The sequence below is a fragment of the Nerophis lumbriciformis genome, linkage group LG17 (assembly GCF_033978685.3).
Source record: "Nerophis lumbriciformis linkage group LG17, RoL_Nlum_v2.1, whole genome shotgun sequence".
In the NCBI taxonomy this organism is placed as follows: Eukaryota; Metazoa; Chordata; class Actinopteri; order Syngnathiformes; family Syngnathidae; genus Nerophis; species Nerophis lumbriciformis.
Genome location: NC_084564.2, coordinates 37,376,409 through 37,392,501, shown reverse-complemented (window position 1 = coordinate 37,392,501; position 16,093 = coordinate 37,376,409). Strand labels below are relative to the sequence as shown.

Sequence of the window (16,093 nt, the reverse complement as noted above, 5' to 3'; positions counted from 1 at the left end):
TTTAAATTAATATCCGATGACTTTTTATTGTCAATATCGAGTTTCATAGTTTAATGATTTCTGCTGGTGGTCTGCCTTTGGATTTTTTCAACGCAAAAAATGTGCCCCGGCTCAAAAAAAGGTTGAAAAACACTGAGTTAGGCCCTCAGAGAAGGCCTTGCTGGCCCACCCCCAGAGCCGGCCCAAGGCATAAGCGTACTAAGTGCTTGCTTAGGGCCCCGCGGCCACCAGGGAACCCCCAAAAGCAATTAACAAAAAATTCTTATTTTTTTATTTTTTGCATGTACGAGTCTGACTGATGATTTCTAAATGATCAAAGATATATTATTGTACAAAAACACAATTTTAGGTCAACATTTTTGCACATTGCTGTTTCAGGTTTTTGTTACCAAAAATAATAACGTGAATCAGAATCGGCTTTATTGTCCAGTTATGTTTAACACACATGGAATTTAACTTCAGTAGACTGCGCTCTCTTTGTACAAAGTAAACATTAAATATGAACAATTAACTAAAAATATAAACTAGTAATTAAAGACTTAATATGTACAAGACTGATGAGACAAGATGACACTTTTACTGTAAATACAAAGCTTTATCACTTGGACTGTTCAACCCCAGGCCACTCTTGTAGCTGAATGTTTTCTACATTTTAAGATTAGGAACCATATGTGGCACTCTGGACATCATTCGTTCATTCATTGGTATTATTTATGTTCTTAACTTTGACCTACTCAGTGGCCTAGTGGTTAGAGTGTCCGTCCTGAGATCGGTAGGTTGGGAGTTCAAATCCCGGCCGAGTCATACCAAAGACTATAAAAATGGGACCCATTACCTCCCTGCTTGGCACTCAGCATCAAGGGTTGGAATTGGGGGTTAAATCACCAAAATGATTCCCGGGCGCAGCCACCGCTGCTGCCCACTGCTCCCCTCACCTCCCAGGGGGTGATCAAGGGTGATGGGTCAAATGCAGAGAATAATTTCGCCACACCTAGTGTGTGTGTGACAACCATTGGTACTTTAACTTTAACTTTAACTGGGCCACCCCCATATCTTTATAAATGACATGTCATTTGTAAAAAGACATGCCAGGCTGACAATAGGATAATGTAAACAACACTGCCAGAGCCGCAATGAGTTTATAGTAGGTGTGTGAATGATCAACAATCAATATTATTGGCAGAAATAGAGGGCCCCAAAATAAAATTTTGCTTAGGGCCCCATGGAGGCTTGGGCCGGCACTGCCCACCACTGCCTATATGTCACGATCAAATCAAAATCTACATTTTTTTTTTGCAGGCGGTCCCACGGTGCTGGATATAGCATTCAACACCGAAGTGCTGCAGAAATGCAAGAAAGACAAGGAGGAGATGGACCAGGTGTACCTGCTGGCTCTGAGATTTGTCCAGAAGCAGCATGGGCTCAAACTATCACAGCGGTACATCATAGTTAGCTTTTCCCCCAGAAATGGCCCGGAGGACTTGCACCGACGCCTCGGCTTCCAGCAGCAGCGGGTGAACACGGACAAACAGCCAGACACGGGTAAGAGCGCCGTAATAATAAGTCAGCGCACCCGACAAGCCGCCGCGGGGCCCTTTTTTTTTTTGTTCCAGCTCATCCTTCACTTCCCACCGCCCTCTCTTTCTCACAGCGACTCAGAGCCCAGAGTCTTTGTTGCAGCAGATCTCTTCTCTGCGCGCGCACAAAGAAGACACGGAGCTTCCGGCCGATGTCGTCCGTGGGCCGGCGGTGCGCAAAAAGGGTCTGATCGAGGTAATCTCCTCCACCACGTTCCAGCGGCCCGAGAAGCCGGAGTGCCGACTGGAGGTGAAGGCGGACACGGAGGGATTTCCCTGCAAGCTGGAGCTGACGGTGGAGCTGCCCAAGATTAACTCCATGTCAGAGTGGCAGCTGAAGATGTCCAAGGTTGGTTGCAAAACACAGCACTACCTGGGGGCGGTGTAGCTCGGAGGGTTCCGGGTACGATCCCCGCTTCCGACATCCTAGTCACTGCCACTTTACCCACCTGCTCCCAGTTCCACCCACACTGGTTTAAAGGGGAACATTATCACAATTTCAGAAGGGTTAAAATCATTAAAAATCAGTTCCCAGTGGCTTATTTTATTTTTCGAAGTTTTTTTCAAAATTTTACCCATCACGCAATATCCCTAAAAAAAAAGCTTCAAAGTGCCTGATTTTAACCATCGTTATATACACCCGTCCATTTTCCTGTGACGTCACATAGTGAAGCCAACACAAACAAACATGGCGGAAAGAACAGCAAGGTAGCGACATTAGCTCGGATTCAGACTCGGATTTCAGCGGCTTAAGCCATACTTGCCAACCTTGAGACCTCCGATTTCGGGAGGTGGGGGGTGGGGGCGTGGTCAGGGGTGGGGCAGGGCGTGGTTGAGGGCGTGGTTAAGAGGGGAGGAGTATATTGACAGCTAGAATTCACCAAGTCAAGTATTTCATACATATATATATATATATATATATATATTAGAGATGCGCGGATAGGCAATTTATTTCATCCGCAACCGCGGCAGAAAGTCGTCAACCATCCGCCATCCACCCGATGTAACGTTTGATCATAACTGCATCCGCCCGCCATCCGCCCGTTGTTATATATCTAATATTAATTAAAAAAAAAAAAAAGGGTGAAAACTACGCGAATTGCACCTTGTGCAGACAAGATTTTTCGATCGGACACGGAGGAATTAGTGATGTAAAAGACCACGTTGGGACAAAAAAAACACAAGTCTAATGCCGTTGCTAGCGATACAAGTGGAAAACTTTCAACGTTTTTCGTCGCCCAAACAGATTCTTTGGATGTGATAAATGCCGAAGTTTTATTTACGGAGGCAATAATTGAGCATGGACTTCCAATCGCACTGGCTGATCACATGGGACAGTTAATAATGTAATGCAACCTTTAAAAATCATTACGCGGTGATCGCGATCGCAAAAATAAACTTTTCTTGCATGATAATGTCCAGAAAAATTCGCTTTATATTACTATAGAGTCCTTTTAACGAATGAGTTTGATGGTTTATCACAAACCTGAAATGAAAGAAGTCCTTTGTTCTCCTGCAGCATGGCCTTGCTTTGTGTTTGGTGCGCCATCCTGTCGGCTGTATTTCACAGCACGACATACTGTTAAAAGTGTTTATACTATTTATACTTTCAATTAACAAATTGAAGTCTTGTGAAAGGTTGACAGGATAACTGGCATTAACTGTCAAAATAATTTCAAACTATTGAAGTTAGCTTACAGAATAAACATGTCAATCAACCCATATGATTTTTGCTGTAATATTTTTGTTTTGAAAAGTCACTGTGACTGATAGAAAAGTGATGGTTTTAGCAACATTTTAACCTGTCTGAATGCAATCAATCATTTTGCGAGCAAGCAGGTAAGCTACGCGGGCGGAGCGCGCGGAGTGACCCATGTTACGAGCCCCCGGCCACGGGGGTGGCGGGCAGGTAAGCTGCTTACCTGCTACGCGTGACGCCGGCCGCGGCGAAAGCGGACGAGGCGGGGTGTCGGTGCGGTGGGCGCGGTAGTGACCCTGGACGTGCGTCGGGCCCTTCTCGCGGATCGCCTCAGCTACGGCTCCCGGTGGGGCCCTCTCGGGGGAAGGAGCCTCGGTCCCGGACCCCGGCGAGGCGTCCCTCCGCTCCGTAAAAGTGTCCATCTCTTTTTTTTTTTTTCTTCTGTTGTGGCATATGCAGCAGGTGCCTGCTCGTTTTTCGTATGTGGGTAACAACATTTAACTATGTATATATATTTCCCAATTGGTTTAACTGCCACCCGCAAAAAAAAAAAAAAAAATCTAATTAATCCGCCCGACCCGACCCGCGAGCGGATAAAATCGTATTTTTTTAAATTTCATCCGCCCGATCCGCGGATAATCCGCGGACTCCGCGGTTGTGTCCGCAAACCGCGCATCTCTAATATATATATATATATCCTGAAAATATGCAAACAAAACTGTGTTTAGATAATTGATACTTCAAACTTGCATAAATAAATCGTAAGGAATATAACATAACTTGGCTTCTGAGAGCTTCAAAATGTAATGAATAAAATGCTAAAGTTGTTGATAAACAAGCAATTATTTTAATAATTAAATATGGTCATTTTAAATGAATTATTATGATAATTTTAAATTAATTATTTCAAATATGTTTATTTTAATGTATAATTCTAATGCCTGGATGTAATAAGGAGTCAGAAAAAATACAAATAAAAATACAATTAATTTTGATGTTTTTAGCAAAATATAGTAAAAATGTATTTAGTTTTTCTTTTTTTTTTAATTAATAAATATATTTATTTTTAGGTAAGATAAACATAATAATACAATTTATCTCTAGACTGGATGATTTAGTTCTTGTCACCCTGTTGTCCTCCCGTCATGAAAAAAGGCTGTCCTCACTCAGGTCCGCATGGAGCTGGAGGGGGCGTGGCCTCCAGCCCCGGCTGAAAATCGGGAGATTTTCGGGACAATATTTGTCCCGGGAGGTTTTCAGGAGAGGCGCTGAATTTCGGGAGTCTCCCGGAAAATTCGGGAGGGTTGGCAAGTATGGCTTAAGCGAAATTGAAGAAGAAACTGAAGCTATTGAGCCATTATCGGTTTGAACCGTATGCAAGCGAAACCGACGAAAACGACACGACAGCCAGCGACACGGGAGAAAGCGAGGACGAATTCGGCGATCGCCTTCTAACCAACGATTGGTATGTGTTTGTTTTTAAGTGTTGTAATGTTTTTAAGCTAAATTATAGGTAAACACAGTTTATGTATAATAATTTACGTAAAACCGCGAGTAATTGTCAGGCTTGGTAAAAAGGATAGGACTCAGATGCAGAGTAGGGAACTTTGACAGGCTTTTATTTTGACAGCTTCCTTTCACCTCCAAAGTCAAGGAATTAACATATCTATTTAACCAAAAAAAACTAATCGGCGAAAAAAGGTTCCAAAAAAATAGGAACAACCGAAAATCACTCCGAAACGGAGGAAAACACAAAAACAAAGACGAACTATAATTGGCGCCGTATATGCTATAAAATGTATTAACAAAAAACGCTCCAACAGGAGCAGGCCCGGCCCTAACCAATCTGGCGCCCTAGGCAAGATTTTAGGTGGCGCCCCCCCACATCGGCAGTGAAGTGTATATACGCACAAGAAACCGAATAGCTTTGTCTTTGACCTTTTTTTTTACTTAAAGAAAGCAAATTAACAATCAGAATAGGTAACAAGATAAAAAAAATATGAATAAATAAATGAATGCAAAAAATAAAAAATTAATATATGAAATACAATATTTTTTACATACATATTGCTTAATTTACATTAATGATGTGCACTTTAACAACTAGGCTTACAACTATACCTAATATATAAAGGGGTGGAAAAGTGACTATTACCTGCAGGGCAAACATTAGCTAACCAGAAGGCAATAACAATGTAAACAAATAACACCTGCTTAAAAGATCTAATACAAATGTCCCTGAGGAATGTAAGGTGGGAGTACTGTAATTACCTAACGTTACATTATTATTTTCCATAACAATTTAGCCCCCTCCACAATATTAACCCGACGTTAAAACAGAACTAGCTATTTATTGATTAGCAATTGCCGAATCATGTAACATTAGCTTAATGCTAAAAGCCAGGTTACTATCACATTCTGTAACAGACAAATAATTTCATGTAGGCTAACGTTACCTACCTGCTACCTCTTGTCTTTTTCTCGTTTCTCCTCCTCTTCTTTTCTCTTTTTTCTTCCCTGGGCACCTGGCAGTTTTGGCCGTTTTGACATCTTGTGTTGATTTTTTGATGTGGTGATGTCCAAAAAGAGTCATGATACGGGAAGGGAGAGGGCGCACCGTGCTGTTATTATATAGGCTTTACTTTGCATTTTAATTAACGTGGGATTATTTTTTGTATTTAGAAATAATAGTACCAACTTTTTTTTTCTTTTTTCTCCAACATTTGTGGCACTGGCGTGGCGCCCCCTGATGGACGGCGCCCTTAGCATTTGCCTATACGGCCTATGCCACGGGCCGGCCCTGAACAGGAGGAAGAAACAACAGCTATGAAAAATTCTACACTAACTAATCTAATAAAGTATAACAAAAATTGTCACTCAAAAATTTGAGGAAAGAAATGAAAAATAACTGATAACTCACCACTTCGGCTGAATTAACTAAATAACAAAAATTCACTCTGCTGAGGAGGAAGAAAGGAAAACTCAAAATAGCAAGAAGGAATTCAGGATCAAGGAACATAAGCAAAAGACAAGGCAAGGCATGGACATGGACATGGATGCTAGAGAGCACGAATAAAACGAGACAATCTGGCACAGAACAAAGGGAGGAGTGGGCTTATAAGACACATGAGGGTAATAGGGAACAGGTGGAAACAATCAGGGAACCGGGATGACGTCAGACTGATGACACAAAAGGAAGGGCAAGTGACCTGAAACGAGGAGCGTTACTTTTCAAACTAAAACATGCAAATCACAAGACAGAAAAAACCCAAGACAAGACTTCCCTCACCGCGGTGTGACAGTAATGAATAAAGTTTTCATCAATTAATATATTCTGTAGACATACCCTCATCCGCTCTCTTTTCCTGAAAGCTGATCTGTCCAGTTTTGGAGTTGATGTCAGCAGGCCAGGGAAGCTAGGGTCGATATTCTTCTCTTGATCATCTTCGGTGGCATAAGGGACGGTGTGAGCCAAGACATCCAGGGGGTTTAGCTCGCTCGTCTGCGGGAACAAACTGCCGCCATTGCTTGCCGTGCTACCGAGGTCCTTTGTCCCTGAATAGCTCACACACTCCGGCAGATTCAATGGGGGTCTGGCGGCAGATTTCTTTGACTTTATCGTTGGAAATGCATCTGCTTTGAGTGTCGCAGGATATCCACACATTCTTGCCATCTCTGTCGTAGCATAGCTTTCGTCGGTAAAGTGTGCGGAACAAACGACTGACCATTTTCGTCGGCTTTCCCCACACCCTCGTATTTTCAACAAATGTCGTCCAATTTCTTGCCACTTTCGCATCTTTGGGCCACTGGTGCAACTTGAATCCGTCCCTGTTCGTGTTGTTACACCCTCCGACAACACACCGACGAGGCATGATGTCTCCAAGGTACGGAAAACAGTCGAAAAAACGGAAAATAACAGAGCTGATTTGATTCGGTGTTTGAGAGAGCGAATAATAGAAAGGCGTTTAATTCGCCAAAATTCACCCATTTAGAGTTCGGAAATCGGTTAAAAAAAAAAAAAGGTCTTTTTTCTGCAACATCAAGGTATATATTGACGCTTACATAGGTCTGGTGATAATGTTCCCCTTTAAATATAACTAAGATATTGGGTTTCACTATGTAAAAGCGCTTTGAGTCACTAGAGAAAAAGCGCTATATAAATATGTGGTTAGAGTGTCCGCCCTGAGATCGGTAGGTTGTGAGTTCAAACCCCGGCCGAGTCATACCAAAGACTGTAAAAATGGGACCCATTACCTCTGTCAGGTTCAAACACTGATGACATCTATTAAACAGGACAAGAAGCAAAGAATCAAACAGAGACAATAATTCAATTTGGCTCAATTTTGAGGAGAAACGTCTGGTCTGTACTCTTGCACAGTTTCCAGCACGCTCTGACGAAAAAAGGTTTACGTCTCCTCCTTTATTTGGATATTCCCTGTTTACACAACAAGAGCTGTTTCTAAAGGAATGGGAGGTATGTAAACAGCGCTTGTTTTTGGTCCCATTAACTAAAAAGAAAAAGATGCCTCGGGCTTGGGCTAGTCCTGGATCGAGCTTGGGCAGGTCTTGCATGACAATAGATAAACCCTCCCGTCTCGTACACAGCGGAAGTGCAACAAAGACAGCTTTCATCTGTTCACTGGGAACTCCGAGAACGGAAAGTTTTTTTTGATAATTTACATACTATTTTTCTGACAACCTCCCTGCTTGGCACTCAGAAATCGAGGGTTGGAATTGGGGGGTTAAATCACCAAAAATGACTCGCGGGCGCGGCCACCGCTGCTGCTCACTGCTCCCCTCACCTCCCAGGGGGTGCAGAGGATAATTTCGCCACACCTAGTGTGTGTGTGACAATCATTGGTACTTTAACTTTAACTTAATAATTCACTTCGCTACCTCAAATTACATCTCCATTGGTTCTGTGACGGAGCTTTTAACTCAAAACGTCTCTCATTGAAATGAATTAAAATCAATTTATTTTATGCTTGGTCCCCATTTTAACATATAACTTGCCTTTTAAAAAGAAAAACGAACTTGTCGATAATAAATATTGTATAAAACATTGCAAAACAATCAACCACAGTAGTTTTATGAAATCATTTATTAATAATGTGCAACACTTATGGGTTGTACTTAGAGATGTCCGATAATGGCTTTTTTGCCGATATCCGATATTGTTCAACTCTTAATTACCGATTCCGATATCAACCGATACCGATATATACAGTCGTGGAATTAACACATTATTATGCCTAATTTTGTTGTGATGCCCCGCTGGATGCATTAAACAATGTAACAAGGTTTTCCAAAATAAATCAACTCAAGTTATGGAAAAAAATGCCAACATTTATTATTGAAGTCACAAAGTGCATTTTTTTTTTTTTACATGCCTCAAAACAGCAGCTTGGAATTTGGGACATGCTCTCCCTGAGAGAGCATTGGGGGTTGGGGGGGCGGGGTTGAGGTGGGGGGGGGGGGGGGGGGGGTGTATATTGTAGCGTCCCGGAAGAGTTACTGCTGCAAGGGGTTCTGGGTATTTGTTCTGTTGTGTTTATGTGGAAGCGATGTTTTTTGCTTGTTTATCCAATCAGGATCTTACTTTAACATTTAACATTGGGAATGGGACACGGGGCGGTGTGGTGCGGTTGGGAGAGCGGCCGTGCCAGCAACTTGAGGGTTCCTGGTTCGATCCCCACCTTCTACCAACCTCGTCACGTCCATGGTGTCCTTGAGCAAGACACTTCACCCTTGCTCTTGATGGGTCATGCTTAGGGCCTTGCATGGCAGCTCCCGCCATCAGTGTGTGAATGTGTGTGTGAATGGATGAATGTGGAAATAGTGTCAAAGCGCTTTGAGTACCTTGAAGGTACCCTAAATGGGTTGTACAAGTATAACCCATTTACCATTTACACAGGCAAAAGACTAACAAGTTATATGGAGTGCACTCGCTATTTTGCTCATTTAAGAGACACAATCCAATGCAATAGTAGATTACTTTTGCGTGCGCTATCAAGTTTGCACATGTTTCAGTAAACTCCAACCTTTAGTAAATCAGGCCTTTAGTTCTTACAATTTATGACAACAGTAGAGACAATGAGGTGGTAAATCCAATAACAGTAATTGATCATTTGTCGGAGGAGGAGGGTTGTATCGCTCTAAAGGAAACATTTTTAGAAATTGTATTGATTTATATAGGGCAGCACGGTGGTGGGTACTCCGGCTTTCTCCCACCTCCAAAGACATGCACCTGGGGATAAGTTGATTGGCAACACTAAATTGGCCCTAGTGTGTGAATGTGAGTGGGAATGTTGTCTGTCTATCTGTGTTGGCCCTGTGATGAGGTGGCGACTTGTCCAGGGTGTACCCCGCCTTCCGCCCGATTGCAGCTGAGATAGGCTCCAGCACCCCCCGCGACCCCGAAAGGGATAAGTGGTAGAAAATGGATGGATGGATGGATGTTTATGTTGTGTTATGGTGCGGATGTTCTCCCGAAATGTGTTTGTCATTCTTGTTTGGTGTGGGTTCACAGTGTGGCGCATATTTGCAACAGTTAAGGTTGTTTATACGGCCACCCTCAGTGTGACCTGTATGGCTGTTGACCAAGTATGACTTGCATTCACTTGTGTGTGAAAAGCTGTAGATATTATATGATTGGGCCGGCACGCAAAGGCAGTGCCTTTAAGGTTTATTGGCGCTCTGTACTTCTCCCTACGTCCGTGTACACACCGGCATTTTAATAGGTCATAAATTTTACTTTTTGAAACCGATACCGATAATTTCCGATATTACATTTTAAAGCATTTATCAGCCGGACATCTCTACTTTCTATATTTAAAAAAATACTGAATAAATGTTTTAAAGAAAGTAATACTAAGTGAATATCTATTTGTGGCCTTAAAAATAAACCTTTCACCGAGCACTATAAAACTAAATCATGACTGTCAATGAACTCTCCTAAAGTAACAGAAACCACATCAAGCTTCATAAACAAACCAATCCTTAAACACATTTTTTCAACTTCCACCCAAAACAAAGGACACAATATGACAACACCAAAACAAATGCAGGGTGGATTCAGACTCCTGACAACAAAAACAGCAATCATCTGACTGCCATATTCCATAGTTTGACATTTGTTTGCACAAACTGATTGGACTTAAGTCAAACTGATTGACCCTTGTGCAACGTTCATATTGTTGTTACTCAGCCAGCGTTTGTGGGTCTGATGGACCCCTTGCATTTTGTGGCTTTTAATGCCTCACAATCAAACACTTTTATGTTAAAATACTGAACAGATGTTTATTGGGATAAGGCAGGAGTCGGCAACCTTTACCAGTCAAAGAGCCATTTTCACCAGTTTCACAAATTATAGAAAACAATGGGAGCCGCAAAATTTTTTTGAAATTTTAAATGAAATAACACTGCATACAATTCTTTTTTTGTTGCTTTGTGCTATGTATAAACCAGGGGTCTCAGACACGCTGCCCACACCTTTATGTGGAATTTGAAAGCTGGTGCGGCACGCGGGTTTTATATGAATGCCGCTTGACAGCGTCATGCGTGCCATGATGGTACAGCATATAGCATCCACTACAACCTGCGTGCCTGATCAGCCACACGTTGTATGGGGCTTCCGCTTGCTCACGTAGGTGACAGCAAGGCATACTTGGTCAACAACCACACAGCTCACACTGACGGTGGCTGTATAAAAAAAAAAACTTTAACACTCTTACTAATAATGCGCCACACTGTGAACCCACACCAAACAAGAATGACAAACAAATTTCGGGAGAACATCTGCACCGTAACACAACATAAACACAACAGGACAAATACCCAGAATCCCATGCAGCCCTAACTCTTCCGGGAATGGTGGTAGCAGGGGTGTATAATGTAGCCCGGAAGAGTCAGGGCTGCATGGGATTCTGGGTGTTTGTTCTGTTGTGTTTATGTTGTGTTAAGTTGCAGATGTTCTCCCGAAATGTGTTTGTCATTCTTGTTTGGTTTTGGTTCAAAGTGTGGCGCATTATTAGTAAGAGTGTTAAAGTTGTTTTATATGGTCACCGTCAGTGTAACCTGTGTGGCTGTTGACCAAGTATGCCTTGCTGTCACGTACGTGTGCAAGCAGAAGATGTATATTGTATAACAAGTGTTGGGCTGGCACGCTGTTAATACAGATTGTAGAGGGCACCAAATGTTGTACCATCATGGCACGCCCTTGTTATAGCCATAAGGGTGAAAATTGGGGAATATTAATCCCGGGAGTTTTCTGCGAGAGGCACTGAAATCCGGAAGTCTCACGGGAAAATTGGGGGGTTCAGCAAGTAAGCTGCTGAGCCGCATCAGAGTGATCAAAGAGCCGCATGCGGCTCCGGAGCCGCGGGTTGCCGACCCCTGGGATAAGGTAACTAGCTGGCTGAGTAACAACAATATGAATGTTGCACGGAAAATTTCTCTGCCAGTTTCTGCATCCCACACAAGGTTGCAACATTGTTTGTCAACACTGTCTGCTCTCATTTTAAAGTAAAGTTAAAGTACCAATGATTGTCACACACACACTAGGTGTGGCGAGATTATTCTCTGCATTTGACCCATCACCCTTGATCACCCCCTGGGAGGTGAGGGGAGCAGTGGGCAGCAGCGGTGGCCGCGCCCGGGAATCATTTTTGGTGATTTAACCCCCAATTCCAACCCTTGATGCTGAGTGCCAAGCAGGGAGGTAATGGCTCCCATTTTTATAGTCTTTGGTGTGACTCGGCCGGGATTTGAACTCACAACCTACCGATCTCAGGGCGGACACTCTAACCACTCGCACATTTCACCCTCTGATGTTCTGTGTACCTACACTCTGTCGTCCTCCTCCTGTATAGGCCTGCTGTGTGTGTGTGGTTTTCCACACTTCTATTAGCCAGTGGACCTGGGCATCTTATATGTAATATAAATGTGTAGGGAGGGTGTATGGTGTGTGGTCATTAAATATGTATTCTGATATATGTTCTTCACAGAAAATGAGCCAAAGTCAGTGAGTCTCAGTTTGAAAAATTTATTAATTGTATCATTTTTCTTTTAATAAAAAATGAAAACGGGTCCCACAGACCCGAACACCATACAAGGGTGTTCGGGTCATTGATCATTGTACTAATAATATTACAATTTAAACTACCTCTATAATACATTCATCACATGCATACAGTATCTTCCAAATAATTTTAACCACACGTCAGGAGGCGCCACAAACACCAAATGGATTAGGGATGTCCCGATCCAGGTTTTTGCACTTCCGATCCGATACCGATATTGTTTTTGCATTTCCGATCCGATACCGATACTGACCGATACCGATACTGACCGATACTGGCCTATCCGAGCGTGTATTAAAGTTTCAAGTTATTTAGCCTACTTAGTTGTCAGAATCATGTTGAAAAGGGTTTTAGTACTCTTGATAACAACTAGCCAGCTGAATTAGGGGAGTTTGAATAATACACAATGGTTGGTAACAAGAAACTGACCTGTTTATTCAAGGATAAACACAAAATAGACACAATTATACATGACAAACAGAAATGGCATCATTGAACTAGGGCTGGGCGATATGGCCTTTTTTTAATATTGCGATATTTTAAGGCCATATTGCGATACACGATATATATCTCGATATTTTGCCTTAGCCTTGAATGAACACTTGATGCATATAATCACAGCAGTATGATGATTCTATGTGTTTTGATTGATTGATTGAGACTTTTATTAGTAGGTTGCAGTGAAGTACATATTCCGTACAATTGACCACTAAATGGTAACACCCCAATAAGTTTTTCAACTTGTTTAAGTCGGGGTCCACTTAAATTGATTCATGATACAGATATATACTATCAGATATATACTATCATCATAATACAGTCATCAGACAAGATAATCACATTGAATTATTTACATTATTTATAATCCAGGGTGTGGAGGGGGGCGCCGGATGTAAGTGTCAAAAAGACAGCCAAAAGAGTTTGATATGAGAATAAATCTAAAGTTAAAATATAGGGTAGAAATGCACCCATTTGCAGGAAATGTAGTCTTGATTTTCAAAATGTTCTTTCAAGGTTTGCATGTCTACATTAAAACATTCTTCTTCATACTGCATTAATATATGCTACTTTTAAACTTTCATGCAGAGAAGGAAATCACAACTAAAAAAATCACTAATTTTTTCATACGGTGTTGATGTGGAAATTTTTGCCTCTGCATTTTGATGGTGTGGGCGTGTGGCACCGAATGGAGATAAGCGTCTTGACAGACGTCACAATATTAGAACAATGATGACGAAAACTGTTGTCTCTGTCGTGTCCGTGTGTCGAAAATTGTTATGCGCTTATTTTTTTATTTGATTTTGTGCGTGGCATAGATTTGCTATGCGCAGAGGACGCTTAAACAGTGCGCAATTGCACAGGCGAGCACCTTAGAGGGAGCGTTGCTCGCACGGCTGCGCTAGCATCACAGCTAACGTTAGCCATGCTGCTACCTCTCTGCTCGGGGAGGACGTATACGTATGTGACGAATGACGTGACAGTATGTGACGTGTGTAAGAAGGTGCACTTGCTGTCTGTGAGAGGGAGACACAGGAAAGAGTGAGAAGAGTCTGTCGTGTAATGCCAGCAGCTAAAAGCAACTGCGTGAGAATTGTGAATGTGTTGAAGGTGTGCTGGAAAAGGCGGAACGGAAATTACGGAGCAGCAGAAAAGTGGAATGTATTATTTAAATCGGTGCGTTGGAAAACACGGACCGGAGTTTTTTTTTAAACTGGATCTGGATCGGCATTTTCCCATGCCTTGCCGATACGCAATTTTTGGCAAATATCGGCAGCCGATCCGATCCAAATATCGGATCGGGACATCCCTAAAATGGATGCTAAAAAACACGATCAGCAAGTTATGTTTTTGCATGTCTTTTTCTACACAGGACGACGTCTTGTTGGAGGTGGAGGATGTCTACTATTTGCTTCTGGACTTTCCAAAAGCCGTCAATGAAAACAGTGCGGTGGCCATCTTCAACAAGAAGAGTCGAAGGCTGACTGTGACGGCGGATATTCTGTGACGCGTCTCGTTTGCTGCCAACTATTCTACTCCTCAGTAAGGAAAGTAGCTTTTGGGTGTCCTAAAAGGTTGCTGGAAGTAGCTAAATAACGTCATGGCTTTATTTAATTCATTCTCTGACTATAAGGCGCACTTAGAATCCTTTCATTTTTTCAAAACTCAACAGTGCGCCTTATAACCCCGTGCGGAATATTTTTGGTTGTGCTGACCGACCTCGAAGCTATTTTATTTGGTACATGGTGGAATGATAAGTGTGACCAGTAGATGGCAGTCACACATAAGAGATAAGTGTAGACTGCAAATATGACTCAAGTAAACACCAACATTTTATATGTTCCATTGAAAATATAGAACATTACACACGGCGCTCAAAAATCTATCAAAATGTTTTAGTACGACTTTGGTGAGCTATGAAGCTACATGGATTGCACTGTGCTTCAACATAGGAGTATTATTATGGTGTTATGGTTTAACAGGGGAAGGTGACGGCAACTGACACCAGAGGGCGGGAATGTTCAATGATTTATTATATATATTAACCATATATATATAATAATCAAACAATACAAATAAACTATAGAATGGTTGTCATGTCTGTGTGATCATGTTTTGTTTGAGTCATGTTCGGTTTTGTTTTTGGACTCTTTGTGCACTTTTGTTTGTTTTGTCACCATAGCAACCTGTCATGTCACGCAATTGTTTCACGTTTTGAGTCACGCACCTGTTTTCACTGATCATGTCACTGCTATTTAAGCCGGTCTGTTTCTGTTGTTCGTCATGGTGACATTATCCATCTACTGCTACCCATGATATTCCTGTTTACCATAGTTCATGCTTCATGCCATGCCACAGTAAGTGTTTTTGTTTCGTGTTCATAGTTAATTGCCTTTGTGCTAGTCTTTTGTTTTCATTAGTCAAGTTTGTTCTCCGCCTTTTGTTTGCTTCCTTTTTTGTAGTTTGTTAGTGTTATAAATAAATCATGTACTTACATTCACGCCATGCCCGCGCCAACTTTCCTTTGCATTCCGGGAAAACAAAACAACCCATAGTCCACGTATTGACAATGGTGTGTGTCAAAAATCCAAGAGTGTGTATTAGAGATGCGCGGATAGGCAATTATTTCATCCGCAACCGCATCACAAAAGTCGTCAACCATCCGCATCCACCCAAACCAACATTTTATCAAAACCGCACCCGCCCGTTGTTATATATCTAATATAGACGATGCAAGGCATTAGTGAGGTTATAAAGCTTTTGCCTGTTAAAGAAAGGAGACTGATCCAATGCTGCAGAGACATTCAATGCGTGCCACGCTGTCACGGCCCAGACGCACACCAGTGCGCAATCATCTGGGAGCCGCGCTGAGCGCACCTCCAAGCGCGCTCGCGTCACTCCATCTGCTGCAGGCAGTTGCGTTCCATCTTCAATCAACACACCCGGCACTGATGAGAGGGACAACTACTTCAACAACCGCCACCAGAGATCCTCCTCCTGCCTCCCAACCACGCTTCCGCCCCTCAGGGGCACCGAAAAGGGGGGGGGTAAAGGAGACAGATTCTAGGGGCCCATGATGGAGGGGGGCCCAGAGAGGCCCCTAATGATGATGAAATTATAATACAGAAAAAATAATGACACTGTGTTGGGGGACATGTAAAGATTCTTTTCATGGGGCCCAAAATCCCTAGCGGCGCCCCTGGACAAACCCTGCCTTCCTCGCCCTTGTCTGACAGCAC

At 42.5% G+C, this 16,093-nt stretch overlaps 1 protein-coding gene across 1 annotated transcript in view; it reads left to right on the top strand.

Moving 5' to 3' along the window:
- The window catches only part of pih1d2 (PIH1 domain containing 2), a 30,207-nt gene extending 14,766 nt beyond the window's left edge, over positions 1–15,441 (top strand). Inside the window, exons 3-5 of the mRNA XM_061973159.2 lie at positions 1,300–1,542; positions 1,652–1,926; positions 14,227–15,441. Of these exons, the coding sequence (XP_061829143.1) occupies positions 1,300–1,542; positions 1,652–1,926; positions 14,227–14,361 (653 nt within the window). The 3' untranslated portion in view covers positions 14,362–15,441. The remainder of the gene's footprint in view (positions 1–1,299; positions 1,543–1,651; positions 1,927–14,226) is intronic.
- The last annotated feature ends 652 nt before the right edge of the window (positions 15,442–16,093 follow it).